General features: G+C 53.4%; 1 protein-coding gene across 1 annotated transcript; it reads left to right on the forward strand.

The window, feature by feature from the left end:
- The first annotated feature begins 1,202 nt into the window (after positions 1-1,202).
- KCNK18 (potassium two pore domain channel subfamily K member 18) lies at positions 1,203-11,083 on the forward strand. The gene is made up of 3 exons (XM_036898973.2): positions 1,203-1,422; positions 3,471-3,593; positions 10,287-11,083. Exons 1-3 carry the CDS (start codon positions 1,203-1,205, stop codon positions 11,081-11,083), a joined length of 1,140 nt encoding a protein of 379 aa, XP_036754868.2.
- The last annotated feature ends 1,464 nt before the right edge of the window (positions 11,084-12,547 follow it).

Genomic DNA, 12,547 nt, shown 5'->3' on the forward strand with positions numbered 1-12,547 from the left:
ATCCTGGCCACAGGAACTCTCATTTTATCCACAGCAGCCCATCTGAAAGCCATCTGAAACTCTCTTAGAGCACTCCCGGTGCCCGCTCCTGTGGGCTGGATCCTCTGCAAAGCAGACATGCAGGTAGGGTCGGAAGAGCAAAAGCTTTACTGGGAAGTAAAGGAGAAGGAAGGAGCAGATGCGACGGGAGCCTGCAGATCGTGACGCAGAGCTGACAAAAGCTCCGGAAGGCCAGCGGGGAGCTCTGGAAGGAAGACTGCACGCTGCAAGAGTCCCGCACCGAGGGGAAATGGGGACGCTCTGTACCCCCACGTTGCCCAGTCATTGGACAGGGGTTTCCAGGACAAGAGGGCTTGAAAACTGAGGTAAACCCTGAAAGAAGGCAGAGCTGGTGGCCGCCAGGAACCATGCTCTTTGAAGCTGCACGGAGAATCCACGAAGGGGGATTCAAAGGTGCTCACATCTCCACATCTGCCCTGTGGGGCATGCTTTTCTCAGGGCAGAGAGATGGCACAGAAGGGGGTCCAACCGCATAAGCACATGTCAAACCCTACATATGCCGCATCTGCTAACAGCAGGGTGGCTCAGGTAAATCACGTGGCCTGGCCAAGGGGCGGGGGGCAGGAAGTATGCTCCACCCCCTTGAGGCCCTGGCCAAGGCGGGTATGCCCCAGGGGGTGAAGAGCAGGGACCAATAATTAGATCCAGATCGGATAAAGGCCCTTTGTGAACTGAGGTCCGGCCATTCTCGTTACCATTATTACTACCAGTCCCAGAGACTAGGTACACAGGAAGTGTCCTCAGGAAGGACAGTCACTTGACTAAAAAACAGAAGTTTGGTTTAGTCCCTGGAAGTCAAAACCGCAGCTTCAGGATGGGAAAAGCCAGAGCACAAAGCAGCCAGCGCATCTTCCCCGGGGTCCTGCAAGGGCAGCTCCCTGCTGACGGGGCAGCTGGCCGGGCACACATGGGCCTGTCGGATCAATAGCAATTTGGGGTGCTAGGCGGGGGCGTCATCTGAGTAACTCGGAAGTACTGAGCGCGCTGAGTGCAGGCTGCTTCCCGGGTCCTCGGGGGAGCGCACGCACCACCACTTAGCCTTGGAGCCCGGCCAAGGTCGGGCGCTCCTCAGCCCCCTCCTGGCGGGGCCTCCGAGCTCCTGCCTCCTGCGCCCGGGGCGCCAGTCCAGCGCTCCTGGGAGCATGGAGGCTGCGGGGCCGCCCCAGGCCGGCAGGTGCTACAGGGAAGCCCTGGAGAAGCTCTTCCCTCGCCTCTGCTTCCTCTGCTCCCTGGTGGCCTATGCGCTGATGGGTGCCGTGCTCTTCTCAGCCGTCGAGGGCGGCCAGGAGCTGGGGTCCGAGGACCCGGAGTTTGAGGAGTTCTTGGAGGAGCTCTGCGGCATCCTGAAATGCAACCGAACAGGTAGGCAGCTCACCGGGACACCAGGGGCCTTCTCCGTGGGCGGAGGCAGCCCCGGGGAGCAGAGGGCTGCCTGCCTTGCTGGGGGCTGGGCTGGGGGCGCCCTGCATGTATCCTCTGCATTCCTGGGCGACCTTAGGCAAGTGACTTCTCTCTGAGACTCATTCTGCTCCTCTGTCAAAAGAGGTAGAACAAGGACCTCTCAGGGTTGCTGTGAAGAATTTGGGAAAAGCACTGAGCATCCAATGGGTGCTCTGGAAAGACCGGCACCCTTTCGTTTGCCTCAGCTCCCAGCCCCACCCAGACCAGCAGTCTCCAGGGAGGATGGATTGCTGGAGATTTGGTGAGGTGGGCTAGGTGGGTGGGTGACCAGATCTGGGGCCAGGGGTTCCTAGGCTGGTCTCAGAACTATGCCTGCTTGGCCCCTGATTCGGTTTACAGGGACTAGAATTCAGCGAACAATCCCAACTGGGCTCGAAGCCCCAGAAGGAGCAGCCTGTCCCCCTACTCTCTCACTTCCGGTTTCAAACAGCCTTTCTATGGTCAGACTCAGGGAGGGGGAGGGATAGGTTGTAAGAAGCACTTGGGGGACTGGTTCTGCTCCCAGTTGCTCTCCCAACTTGCTGTGTGATCTGAGGCAGAGCCATTGCCTTCTCTGGGTCTTAGTGCACCAGACAGAAGGTGCCCACAATCTCAGGCCAATCACAGCGACCCTGTGGGAAGTAGATAGGACATATAGCCTCTTGGAAGACACAGGCACTTTATTCCTTAATACACTTCATTTGTATTTAGTTACTTATTTGTACTCTGCCATGTTCTTCAGAGTTGCAAAGATGTATTCAACAGAACAAAATAAAATAATAGAGTAAATAAATAAAAAACAGAAGAAAAACAGTCAAGCTCTGTCCCCCTGTACCGTGGGTCCTCAGTCAGGCTGCTCTCAGCCCCTGCCCCAGGCCCCAGCTTGCTTTGGAAGCAGGTGCTTTCAGCTGGGGCGACTGGAGGCTGGTCGTGGAGGCAGCGTCTCTCCTCTGTAGATGGTTCTCCTCCCCCTGCACCTGTACCAGGCAGACACAGGCCTACTCAGCGGACCCGGCAGCCGCCCTCTGCCATGGCGGCCGCTGGGGCCCTCTGAGCCATCACAGGGCTTAGGGTGTCAGCAAGTTCAGGGCTCTCCAAACCGGACCACAGGTGAGAATCACCCAGCAAGCTTGTCCAAAACACACATTTCCGGGCTCTTCTCCAAACCCACTTAGTCAGGATCCCTGGGCCTGGGTTGGGAATCTTATTTTTAAAGTTTCGCAGGTGATTCTGAGGCACAGAATAGTATGGGAACTCAGGGTGGTCCAGCCCCATTCTGTCCCAATTTCGTTGAAGATTGAAGTGCTCAGTGAGTAGCAGCTAAGGGCAGACCCTGTGCTGAATGCTTTCCACGTGTTCTCTCACCTAATCCTCACACCAACCCTACGAGGGTGATAGGAATTGTTCCCTTTTTACAGATTAGGAAACTGAGGCAGTGGGCATCAGGTGAAGCAACTTGCTCAAGGTCACAAACTAGAAAATGGAGCCAGGGATTCAACCCCAGGCATGCGGATTCCAGAGCCTGAGCTTTTCAACACCATGTCAAGTTGCCTCCCCAATGGGGAAACTGAGGTTCAGAAAGAAGTGTCTTGTTCATGGCTAGAGAAACTAGTCAGAGTCAGAGTTGGGCCTGTTACTAGTATGCTCGTTTGCAGGGTGAAGGAAATGGAGGCTCAGAAAGCCCCCTAAGGCTGCACAACGACTCCATGACTAAGCTTGGGCCAGACTCCAGGGGGCCTCTCCTTTGGGTGCTTGTCTCATGGGGTAATGGGGCCCCCTAATCTCCACAGGCCAGAGTAGGACCTAAACTGCAGAGACATTTAAAGCAGGGCTCCAAGAGCCAAGTGTGGTGCCAATGGGGGACACAGGGCAGGGGGCGTGCTGGTCCTGGGGAAGACTCCCCTGCACCTGGGTAGGCTGGTCTGGAGCGGCGGAACCCTCCCCCTCTCCCTGGTTGTCTCTTTTTCCAGTTGGGGAAGGCAGGAAACGGGATCTCGGGCTGGCCCTGCGGAAGGTGAAGCCCCAGTGGTTTAGCCCAGACTGGTCCTTCTTGAGCTCACTCTTTTTCTGCTGCACAGTGATCAGCACGGTGGGTAAGTCCAAGGGCAAGGGCGGGCCTGGGAGAGAGGCCTGGGGATGGGGAGGGGGAGGCTGGGGACTCTGGGTGGGGATGGTGCAACACTCAACTGATGTGGTATCAGAGATGGTTGGGCATGCCTACCCTGTGCCAGGCCTACCTTGGGTGGGCTGGCACTGTTCTCTGCTCAGGGGACACAGCAGAGAGCAGGCCCACCACTGGCTCATCAGTCACCTCTGTGTGAGTCATGATAACTCTGAGGTAACTGCTGTTTTTATTCCCACACTCCAGTGGGGTAACTGGGCAGAGGTAGGTCCACAATCTTTGCAAGGTCACGCAGCTCTTGGGCATCTGAGCCCAGCCTGTCAGGGTGTTAACCTGAAACTCCATTGCCACTCTCTATACACAATGTTTTGAGTGCGTGGCACGGGGGCTGAACTAGCTGGATGCCTCCCTGCCCTCACGGGGCTCCTAGTCTAATGGAGGGGAGGGGCGATGAGCAGCATGCCTCGCCTCCCCCTGAGGTGTGCTATGGTGCGTGCTAGAGGGGAGAGGCCTGGGGCTGTGGGGATGGGGATGCTGGGGAGTGGCTCCCCAATGCAAGTGACTTTTTTTTTAATTTTTAATTTTTATTCTTTATTAAGGTATCATTGATATACATACACTCTTATGAAGGTTTTACAAGAAAAATAATGTGGTTACTGGATTCACCCATATTTTCAAGTCCCCCTATACTTGTTCCTTTCTTATGGCCAAATAGTATTCCATTGTGTATATGTACCACATCTTCTTTATCCACCCATCTACTGATGGACACTTAGGGTGCTTCCAAATCTTGGCTATTGTAAATAGTGCTGCAATAAACATAGGGGTGCATCTGTCTTTTTGAATCTGAGAACTTGTTTTCTTTGGGTAAATTTCTAAGAGTAGAATTCCCAGGTCAAATGGTATTTCTATTTTTAGTTTTTTGGGGAACCCCCATACTGCTTTCCACAATGGGTGAACTCGCTTCCATTCCCACCCGCGGTGTAGGAGGGTTCCGGGGCAGAAGAGGAGGGAAACGCTGCAGAAGCAGTGGGCCTCCTGGGCTATGAGGTGGTACCAGGGCTGGTCCGGCACTTGGGCGCTGTGTCCCTGGGCCAGCATCAGAGGCCCCTGTGGTAACTAAGGCCCCCTGCTTCCCTCTCTGGTGGTAAAGCAGGGTGCTCCAGGTTGGAGGGGCCAAGCAAGGGCCAGCAGGAGCCTCCCCTGCTGGGGGAGGGGTCACAGGCATAGAGGGGGTAGACCTGCCCTCAGACACAGCCCATGAGCTCCAGGGTCAGTGTCTACCTGGGGTGTGGCCCATTGCTCAGCCCTTGCCCCTCCTGGACAGCAGAAAGGACTGTGGCCCTGTCTTCATTCAAGCGAGTACCAATCCCAGGGACAGCAGGGCCCACAAGAGTCACAAAGCCTGGGCCATGGCTGGACACACATCCTGAGGTCCTTAACACTTGGGGAACACAGTGGCTAGCTGTAGACTTGAGGCTGTCCACCTGGGGTCAGAGCCACGTGACCTCCAGTGAGCAATGTAGCCTTTCTGAGCCGTGTTCCCTCACCTGTAATTCCTCCCAGGCCTGCCTTTCACGGTCAGCATGAGGATCCGTTGACCACCATACACGTAAGTGGCAGTCAGGATGCCCTCAGCTGCCTCTAGCGAAAACCCATCCCAGCTGGCTTAAACTGCAAGGAAAACGTGTCATCTCCCAAGTACGATGTCCAGTGGAGGGCAACTCCAGGGCTGGTGCATGTGCAGCTCAGCCATGGCCTTGAGCCTCAGGTCCTCTCCGCCCTGCTTAGCAGATCACAAGATGGCCACCAAGCTCCACTTCCTGTCTGGGCATAATCGCATCTCACAGATGAGGAAGGGTAGGCCATCACAGTCAGCGAGGAGACTCTTCCTAGAAGCCCCCCACCAGTCCCAGGCATGGGGAATGAATTACCTGGATGACCTAGACCAATTGGGTCTGTCTTTAAATCAGGTGGGGAGAAGTGGCATTCCAGAAAGATGGGGGAATTGCTGCTGGGTGGACGAGTGTCCGCTGCATCAGTCTTTACAAATGAGCACATGTGTGTGTCCCAGGGCACCCCCATGGGGTTTCTTTTGGAACTGGCCTCATTCACCTGAATGCTGATCCAGGCTGGGACAGATAATGGGCAGAAAGAACAACAATAGCAGCTACACTACTGAGCATGTTCAAGTGCTGGTGGCAGCATGCTTTATATGCACTGCCTTGTTTAATTCTCTTGACAACCCTGCAAGATAGGTGCTGTGACCATCCCACTCCGCAGTGAACAAAGGCCCCCCGAGGGATGTCACGGCCAGAGAGGCGGAGGCAGGGCACAGGGGCCTTTTCATGGGAATGCACAGCTCGAGGGAATACTTTGGGGGAGCAACAGTTACAGGGGAGCGTCAACCATAAGGAAGATCCGGCAGAAGTGCAAGGGGAGGAGAATAGGGCTTAGTTTATTTGTTTTTCAAGAACTTTAGGGGATTGATCTAATGTGGAGTTTCTCAGCCTCGGCACTCCTGTCACCTTGGACGGGCTGATTCTGTGGGGTGGGGGCTGTCCTGGGCATCATAGGCTGTTAGCGGCACTCCTCGTCTCTACCCTCCCGATGCCCCCACCTCTTCCCCTGCTGTCTGTGGGGTGGGGGCTGTCCTGGGCATCATAAGCTGTTAGCGGCACTCCTTGTCTCTACCCTTCCGATGCCCCCACCTCTTCCCCTGCTGTCTCTACCAGTTTCAACAGCCAAAAATATCTCCAGACATTGCCTACTGTCCCCCAGGGGACAGAATTGCCCCCTGCTGAGAACCACTGATCTAATGCAATGGTTATCAAAGTGTGGTCCCCGGACCAGTGGAATGAACATCACCCAAGAACTTGTCAGAAATGCAGATTAATTCTCAGGCACCATCTTAGACCTACTGAGTGAGAACGGATGGATGTGGGGCCCAGAAATCTGTAATTTAACAAGTTCTCCCGGTGATTCTGAGGCATGGTAACGTTTAAGAAGCACTGACCTGATGCAAGGATTCTCAGCCTGGGCTGCGCATTAGAAAACTGGGCATCTTTTGCAAGCTCCCATGTGTGGACCCCACACCAATCAAGCCGGAATCTCTTGGGAGAGTCCCAGGCATCAGTATTTTCCAGTTTTCCAGATGATCCTAATGGGAGTCTCCAATGATCTAATGGAAATGAATTAGCTTGGTTTAAACCCCAAGAAAGCAATGCTATACTCACAGTACAGTCAACTGGGACATCAGGCTGTCTAGTAATTACAGCTGGAAGAGGATGCTGGGGAGGTGCTGTGTTGCCCATAATCGGTAATGGTGTTTGAGGTCCTGCTGGTAATACTCCCTCCTGCCCTCCATCTCTGGGTTACCTGATGCACCTGGCCTTGATGCTGACAAAGGGCGGTCTGGCAGGTGGGAGGCTGGTCAGTCCCCAGGCATTTCCACTGGGTCACACCCTTGGATTAGAAAGCAAAGTGCAGGGCTATTAAATGCTTGCAGGCTAAGTGGAGTGGATGATTGTATTGGAATATATGAATGCATTATAAGAAATGACATGATTGTCCATTATGCACTTCAGCATTCAGTAATTGGAATAGTTCGTACATTTCCTTTGTAGGGGCTGTGTGCTCTCTGACACTCTTCCTTGATCCATTTCTCAGGAATGGGGCATACCTTCTGGATAGTAAATACATACCACCCAGAGGCAGCTACAAAAATTGTGTTTATCCACTAAACTCACCTTTGCCAAGGAGGGCACTGGGGGGTGGGCAGGTACATTAGGGGAGGTCTTCAGGTGAGGGGTGCACACCCTTGTTGGCTGTGGGCTGTGTGACCTCACCCACCTGACTTCTCTGTTCCTTGTCCATTAAATATAGTAATAATGGTAGTTGCCAGAATTAGGGGTTTTGCTATGCAGAAAATTTTGATGCTGAAAGGTACAATACTCTAGAAATCCTGTAAGCAATGTGATATTCCTGGAGGCTGAGGGATTCCTACTGGGGAGCCTCTCCTGACTTTCCTAAGGATGCACAAGAACTGGGGGACTTATGCATTGTCTGGAAAACAAAGAGGCCCCCTGCCTGTAGACTCCTGTGGCGGCTGCTGACATCCCAGAGGGCTGACAACTCTGTCAGGCCCATGGCAAGCGTGGGCACAGGAATCTTTGCTGACACCCCGGGCCTGGCCTGCCTGGCCTCCTCTGGGACCCCATGGCCTCTCTGAGCTGCTGCCCCTGCAGGTGCCCTCCTCCCTCCTCTCTCCTACTCCACAGAATCTCTCTGCGCCCTCCTTCATGGCTAGAGTGACCGACTACTGCTATGGTCTTAGTACTGAAAGTCTCATGTTCTGGGAAATCCTTCAGTCCTGCGAAAATTGGGTGATTGGTCATCCTGTTCATGGCCCACCTCTGTCCCACCCCTGTCCTCCCCCTCTTCCTGAAGTTCCTGCCTCCGCAACTTCTCAGTGGTTCTGGGCTTTCACTGAAGCCTGGACAAGAGGCTAAGGCCACTTCTGTAATCTCCTTTCCCTGTGGGCAGGTCCAGAGCTGCGGGATACCTTCAGGGAAGGGGAAATAGAGGCATTGCAAGCCCTCAGCCCTCTTTCAGCTAGTCCCGCCCCACACACCACAGCTGGGTTTCTGATGGGAGGTTCAGCCAGTGCCTCCCACTCCTGTCCCTCCAGACACCTGTTGGTCCTTTCTGCATCCTGCCAGAACAGAGGAGAGCTGAGCTCAAGGCTTTGCTTCCTTGATGACTAGAAGCTCCTAGAGCATGGGATCTCTGCCTGTTTCTCCTTGTCCCCCCAACCCCATCCACAAGCTCCTGGCATAAAGTAGGCGCTCAGTAAATGTCAATCCAGGATGGCTGTCTTGTTCTAATCACTCACAGAACAGCCCTGTTAGTGACCTCCACCTGTAACTGCATGCTCACTAGTGTGGTTATTTGATTCATATCCACTTCTCCCACTAAACCAGAAGCTCAGCAAGGTTGGATTTCATATCTGCTTTGCTCATTGTTGTGTCCTAGTGCATACAGTAGGCACTCAATATGCACATGCAACATGATTGCATATACAGAGTCAACTGCCCCTGCCATCAAGTGGCACCTTGTGGAGCCAGCCAGGGTGGCATGGAGCATGCTGGGGTGGCTGAAAATTTATGAGAGCCTGTGAGGACTACCGGCCTCCCCCAGGACTCTGTGAGGTGGGCAACCGGCACGCTGCCGGCATGTTCCTGGAGGGCAGAGCTGGAGACCACAGTTTGCCACAGGGAGCTGCCGCCGTGGAGGAGGTTGGGGCTTAGCCAGCCTAGAAACTGCCCTCAAATTAATTTACATAAGTGGGCAGGATTTTTCTGTATTAATTATCCTTGATGACATCAAAAATTAAACATAGGCATTAAATATAAAAGCTTTTCCCTGTTTGCTGAAGTCTCTGAGCGTGCCCCTCCAGAAGATTGGACTGCCTGTGCCAGGGGGTTGGTGAGTCCCTGCCGCTGCCCTCTGTGGCACAGAGGTGGGGGTGGGGGCTCCCGACGGGCACGGAGGCCTCAGCCCGCCCTGCCCCGGGCCTGGCTGACCTGCTCTCACGGATTGGAAGGCTCTGCACCCTTCCACGCTCTGACCCAGTGGAGATGGTGCACCGGCCCTGGGGGTTTGACTCGTCCTCTGCTCTTCATCACATCTGCTCTTCATCGACCAGCTTGCTTCATTGCTCTGAGCCGCAGTTTCCCTGTCTGGGAACCATAATAACAATGCCTGCCTGTGCAGGGTGGTTACTACTAGCCCAGAGCAAGCGCTCAGCAGGCAGTTAAGGGCAAGGACACCAGCATTTAAGAGTCGCCTGCTATGTGGCGGGCACTGGTCTCGTGGTCCGTCCAGCTGCTCAGCACACAAAGCAGAGACCGTCAGCCCTTTTCTAAGGATAAGAAGCCTGAAAATGTGAGAGGTTGAGTTGCTTTCCACTAACTGGCAGAACTTGGGTTTGCACCCAGGTCGGTAAGAGTCTAGAGGCGGGGATCCCAGCCACTTCACTGGCATCCGGGAACGTGTTTGCTTAACCCACTAAACCACACTGGCTCTGAGGGCAGCGACTGCATGTGATTCACCTTCCATCTCTCTCCTGTCTCTAACGCTGCGCATGCTGCAGTACACGCTGTGGGCACACAGTAATTGCCCATCCTGTAGATACAAACCAGGAGGAGCAGATATCCCAGGGAGGACCGGGTTGCTTCCTAGAGGATGGGGGTGCCTTGGTGGAGGACAAAGGATGCAGTAGGTGTGACTGCAAAGCCATCCACGCCCTCTCCCTATGCTCCTCCTGTCCTCTAGGTGAGCAAGGCCCAGCCCCAGGTGGTCACTGCAAAATGAAAGGGAGCCAGCCTACACCCAAACATGAGCTTGTCCCCTGCCAAGGACATTTAGGGTCAAAGGTCTGGACATGAGTTGCTCTTTTCCTAAAGAGAAGCTGGGTTATCTGCCCCACCAGAGCAGACCTCACACCACACATGGCATTGGTGAATTCTTTAAGATGAATGTTTGCAAACACATTGTGTAAAATGCCCTGCCAAGGAGTGGAAATGACAGAGGTCTCTTTAAAACTTTTCACTGGGAAGGGGAAGATCAGATGACAGTCTCGGACTCTTGTCTTCTTTTCCAGGTTACGGCCATATCTACCCTGTCACCAGGCTCGGCAAATATTTGTGTATGCTCTACGCTCTCTTTGGCATCCCGTTGATGTTCCTGGTCCTCACAGACACGGGCGACATCCTGGCCACCATCTTATCCATGTGTTACAATCGGTTCAGAAAACTCCTGTTCCTGCCCTGTCCCCTTCCCAGTCGGTGCTCCCGACTGCCCTGCAGGAGAAGGCCTGACGCCACACGGGTGGATGAAGCCGTCCCAAGGATCGTCATCAATGCCCAGGAGCTCCCAGACCCCAAACCTGGCAGGTGTCCAGCCCCAAGCAGCAACACAGAGCTGTTTGAGACACTTCTTGCACAAAAGAAACTTCGTGCACAAAAGAAACAGAATAAACTGCAACCACCCCCGGTTGCTGTGGAGAGGAGTAGCTCCTGTCCTGAGCTGGGGTCCAGGAGACTCTCGTACTCCATCATCAGCAACCTGGATGAGGTGGGGCGGCAGGTGGAGAGGCTGGATGTCCCCCTGCCCATCATCGCCCTCTTCGTCTTTGCCTACATTTCCTGTGCAGCCGCCATCCTCCCCATCTGGGAGAAGCAGCTGGACTTCGAGGATGCTTTTTATTTCTGCTTTGTCACCCTGACCACCATAGGCTTTGGGGATACCGTTTTAGAACACCCTCACTTCTTCTTGTTCTTCTCCATTTATATCATCATCGGCATAGAGATCGTGTACATTGCTTTCAAGCTGGTGCAAAACAGGCTGATTCACATCTATAAAAATCTTATCCTGTTCTTTGCAAAAGGGAGGTTTTAGCACCCTGTTTAAAAGTGAAAGCTGTCCTGTGACTCATGTGACAGAGGCTGGCAGAGCGGGTTTCCTCACTTTGTGTCTTGGGGTAGAGTAGTTAGAACTGGCGGCACAGCAGCCTGTCACCTCACCCCTTGTGACTCGAAGACAAATCCTGCTTGAGGGCTGATTTGAGGTTCCAGGCCCTGCAGAAATGTGGCCAGTGCCTCTCATACCAGGACATTAGACAAAAATTATGACCATCTTGCAAAGCCGCAATTGCTCTGTCTTCAGTTTTCAAAAGCCCCACCTTGTACAGATGAAACCACCTTATGGAGGTCACTGGGTTTCATGCCATGGGGAGAAACATTACCTTTGTTCTTGCAATTTGTACTTTCAGCTAAATTAAAATCTTCCTGAACTGCTCCATTTCCCCTTGATGACAGAGCTAGTTTGAGCTCTGCTTTTTGTTTTCTTGCATGATTCTGTGAATGTGTGCACATGAGCCTAATCCCAGCCCATGAAAATACACTGATGCCACTGAGTGGAATTGTCACCTGTGTTCTCAGGGGCCTGGCTATCTCAGCTGCCAGATTCTCTGTAGACCAGTGTTCTCACGAGGTGGCCCATGATTGGCACCTTCTGAATGAGTTGCATGTGGAAGTGTTGATGTTTAAGTGAATGGTCTGTATGTGAAAGAGTTGGCACTCGGTGGGTGGGTGCACCCTGAGCTGTTCATGAATGAGCTGGGATGTGATTAGGCTGGTCCGTGTGTCAGATATTGTGAGTGCCCCACCCACAAGCCCTGTTACCCCACCTTCTTTTGCGTGGCATTTTCTCTGGTCACTGCAGTGTGGGTATGTGCAGGGCAGGCTAGAAGTGCCAAGGAGTTAATGCTCCTGGGAAGAGCCTTCAACCAGTAACTGATGGGAGTGCTGGCTGTGGCACACAGCTTCATGACCCTCTCGTGGGCTGACTCTGGGCCAAGTTCAAATGGTCTCCCCAGGTTCCTCAGTGGAACTGAGCCTTAGTTGCTCATGAGCACACCCTGCATTGGCCAGCTTCACCCCTGTCTCATTCCTCCACTCTTCTTGAGGTCACCATGAATAACCCACCTTCACACAAATCCTTGCCTCAGAGTCACTCCTGGGGAGTGTTACGTCCTCTCCTAGGTTGATACAGGTCAGTGTATGAACTAGTTGGCACATAGATGGAGCAGTACAAGAGCCTTACTATTTCTCTGGGTGGTTAATGAGAAATGTCTTATTTGACAGAATCGAAGTTTCTTGAATGACCCTTTGAGAGAATCCTGGAAAAATTAACCTGCTTCCTGTGACTAGCAAAATTAGTCCATCCTGGGAAATGGTGAACGTTGCCCCAGGGTATAAAAAAAAAATCGCAGACACCAATGAAAAGTGCCAGAAGGTTCCAATTTGAAAAGAAAGGAAGCCCCTGTCTTTTGAGGCTTCTCTGTTCTGTCCTGGGTTCTGG

Source organism: Manis pentadactyla, chromosome 8 (genome assembly GCF_030020395.1).
Source record: "Manis pentadactyla isolate mManPen7 chromosome 8, mManPen7.hap1, whole genome shotgun sequence".
Taxonomy (NCBI): domain Eukaryota; kingdom Metazoa; phylum Chordata; class Mammalia; order Pholidota; family Manidae; genus Manis; species Manis pentadactyla.

What these genes read in the sequence shown, in the direction of transcription:
- KCNK18 (XM_036898973.2), top strand. Translation starts at nt 1,203, where the DNA reads ATGGAGGCTGCGGGGCCGCCCCAGGCCGGCAGGTGCTACAGGGAAGCC. An exon ending in CCTGAAATGCAACCGAACAG is followed by an intron (nt 1,423 to 3,470) that starts GTAGGCAGCTCA and finishes CTCTTTTTCCAG; the next exon opens with TTGGGGAAGGCAGGAAACGG. An exon ending in CACAGTGATCAGCACGGTGG is followed by an intron (nt 3,594 to 10,286) that starts GTAAGTCCAAGG and finishes CTTCTTTTCCAG; the next exon opens with GTTACGGCCATATCTACCCT.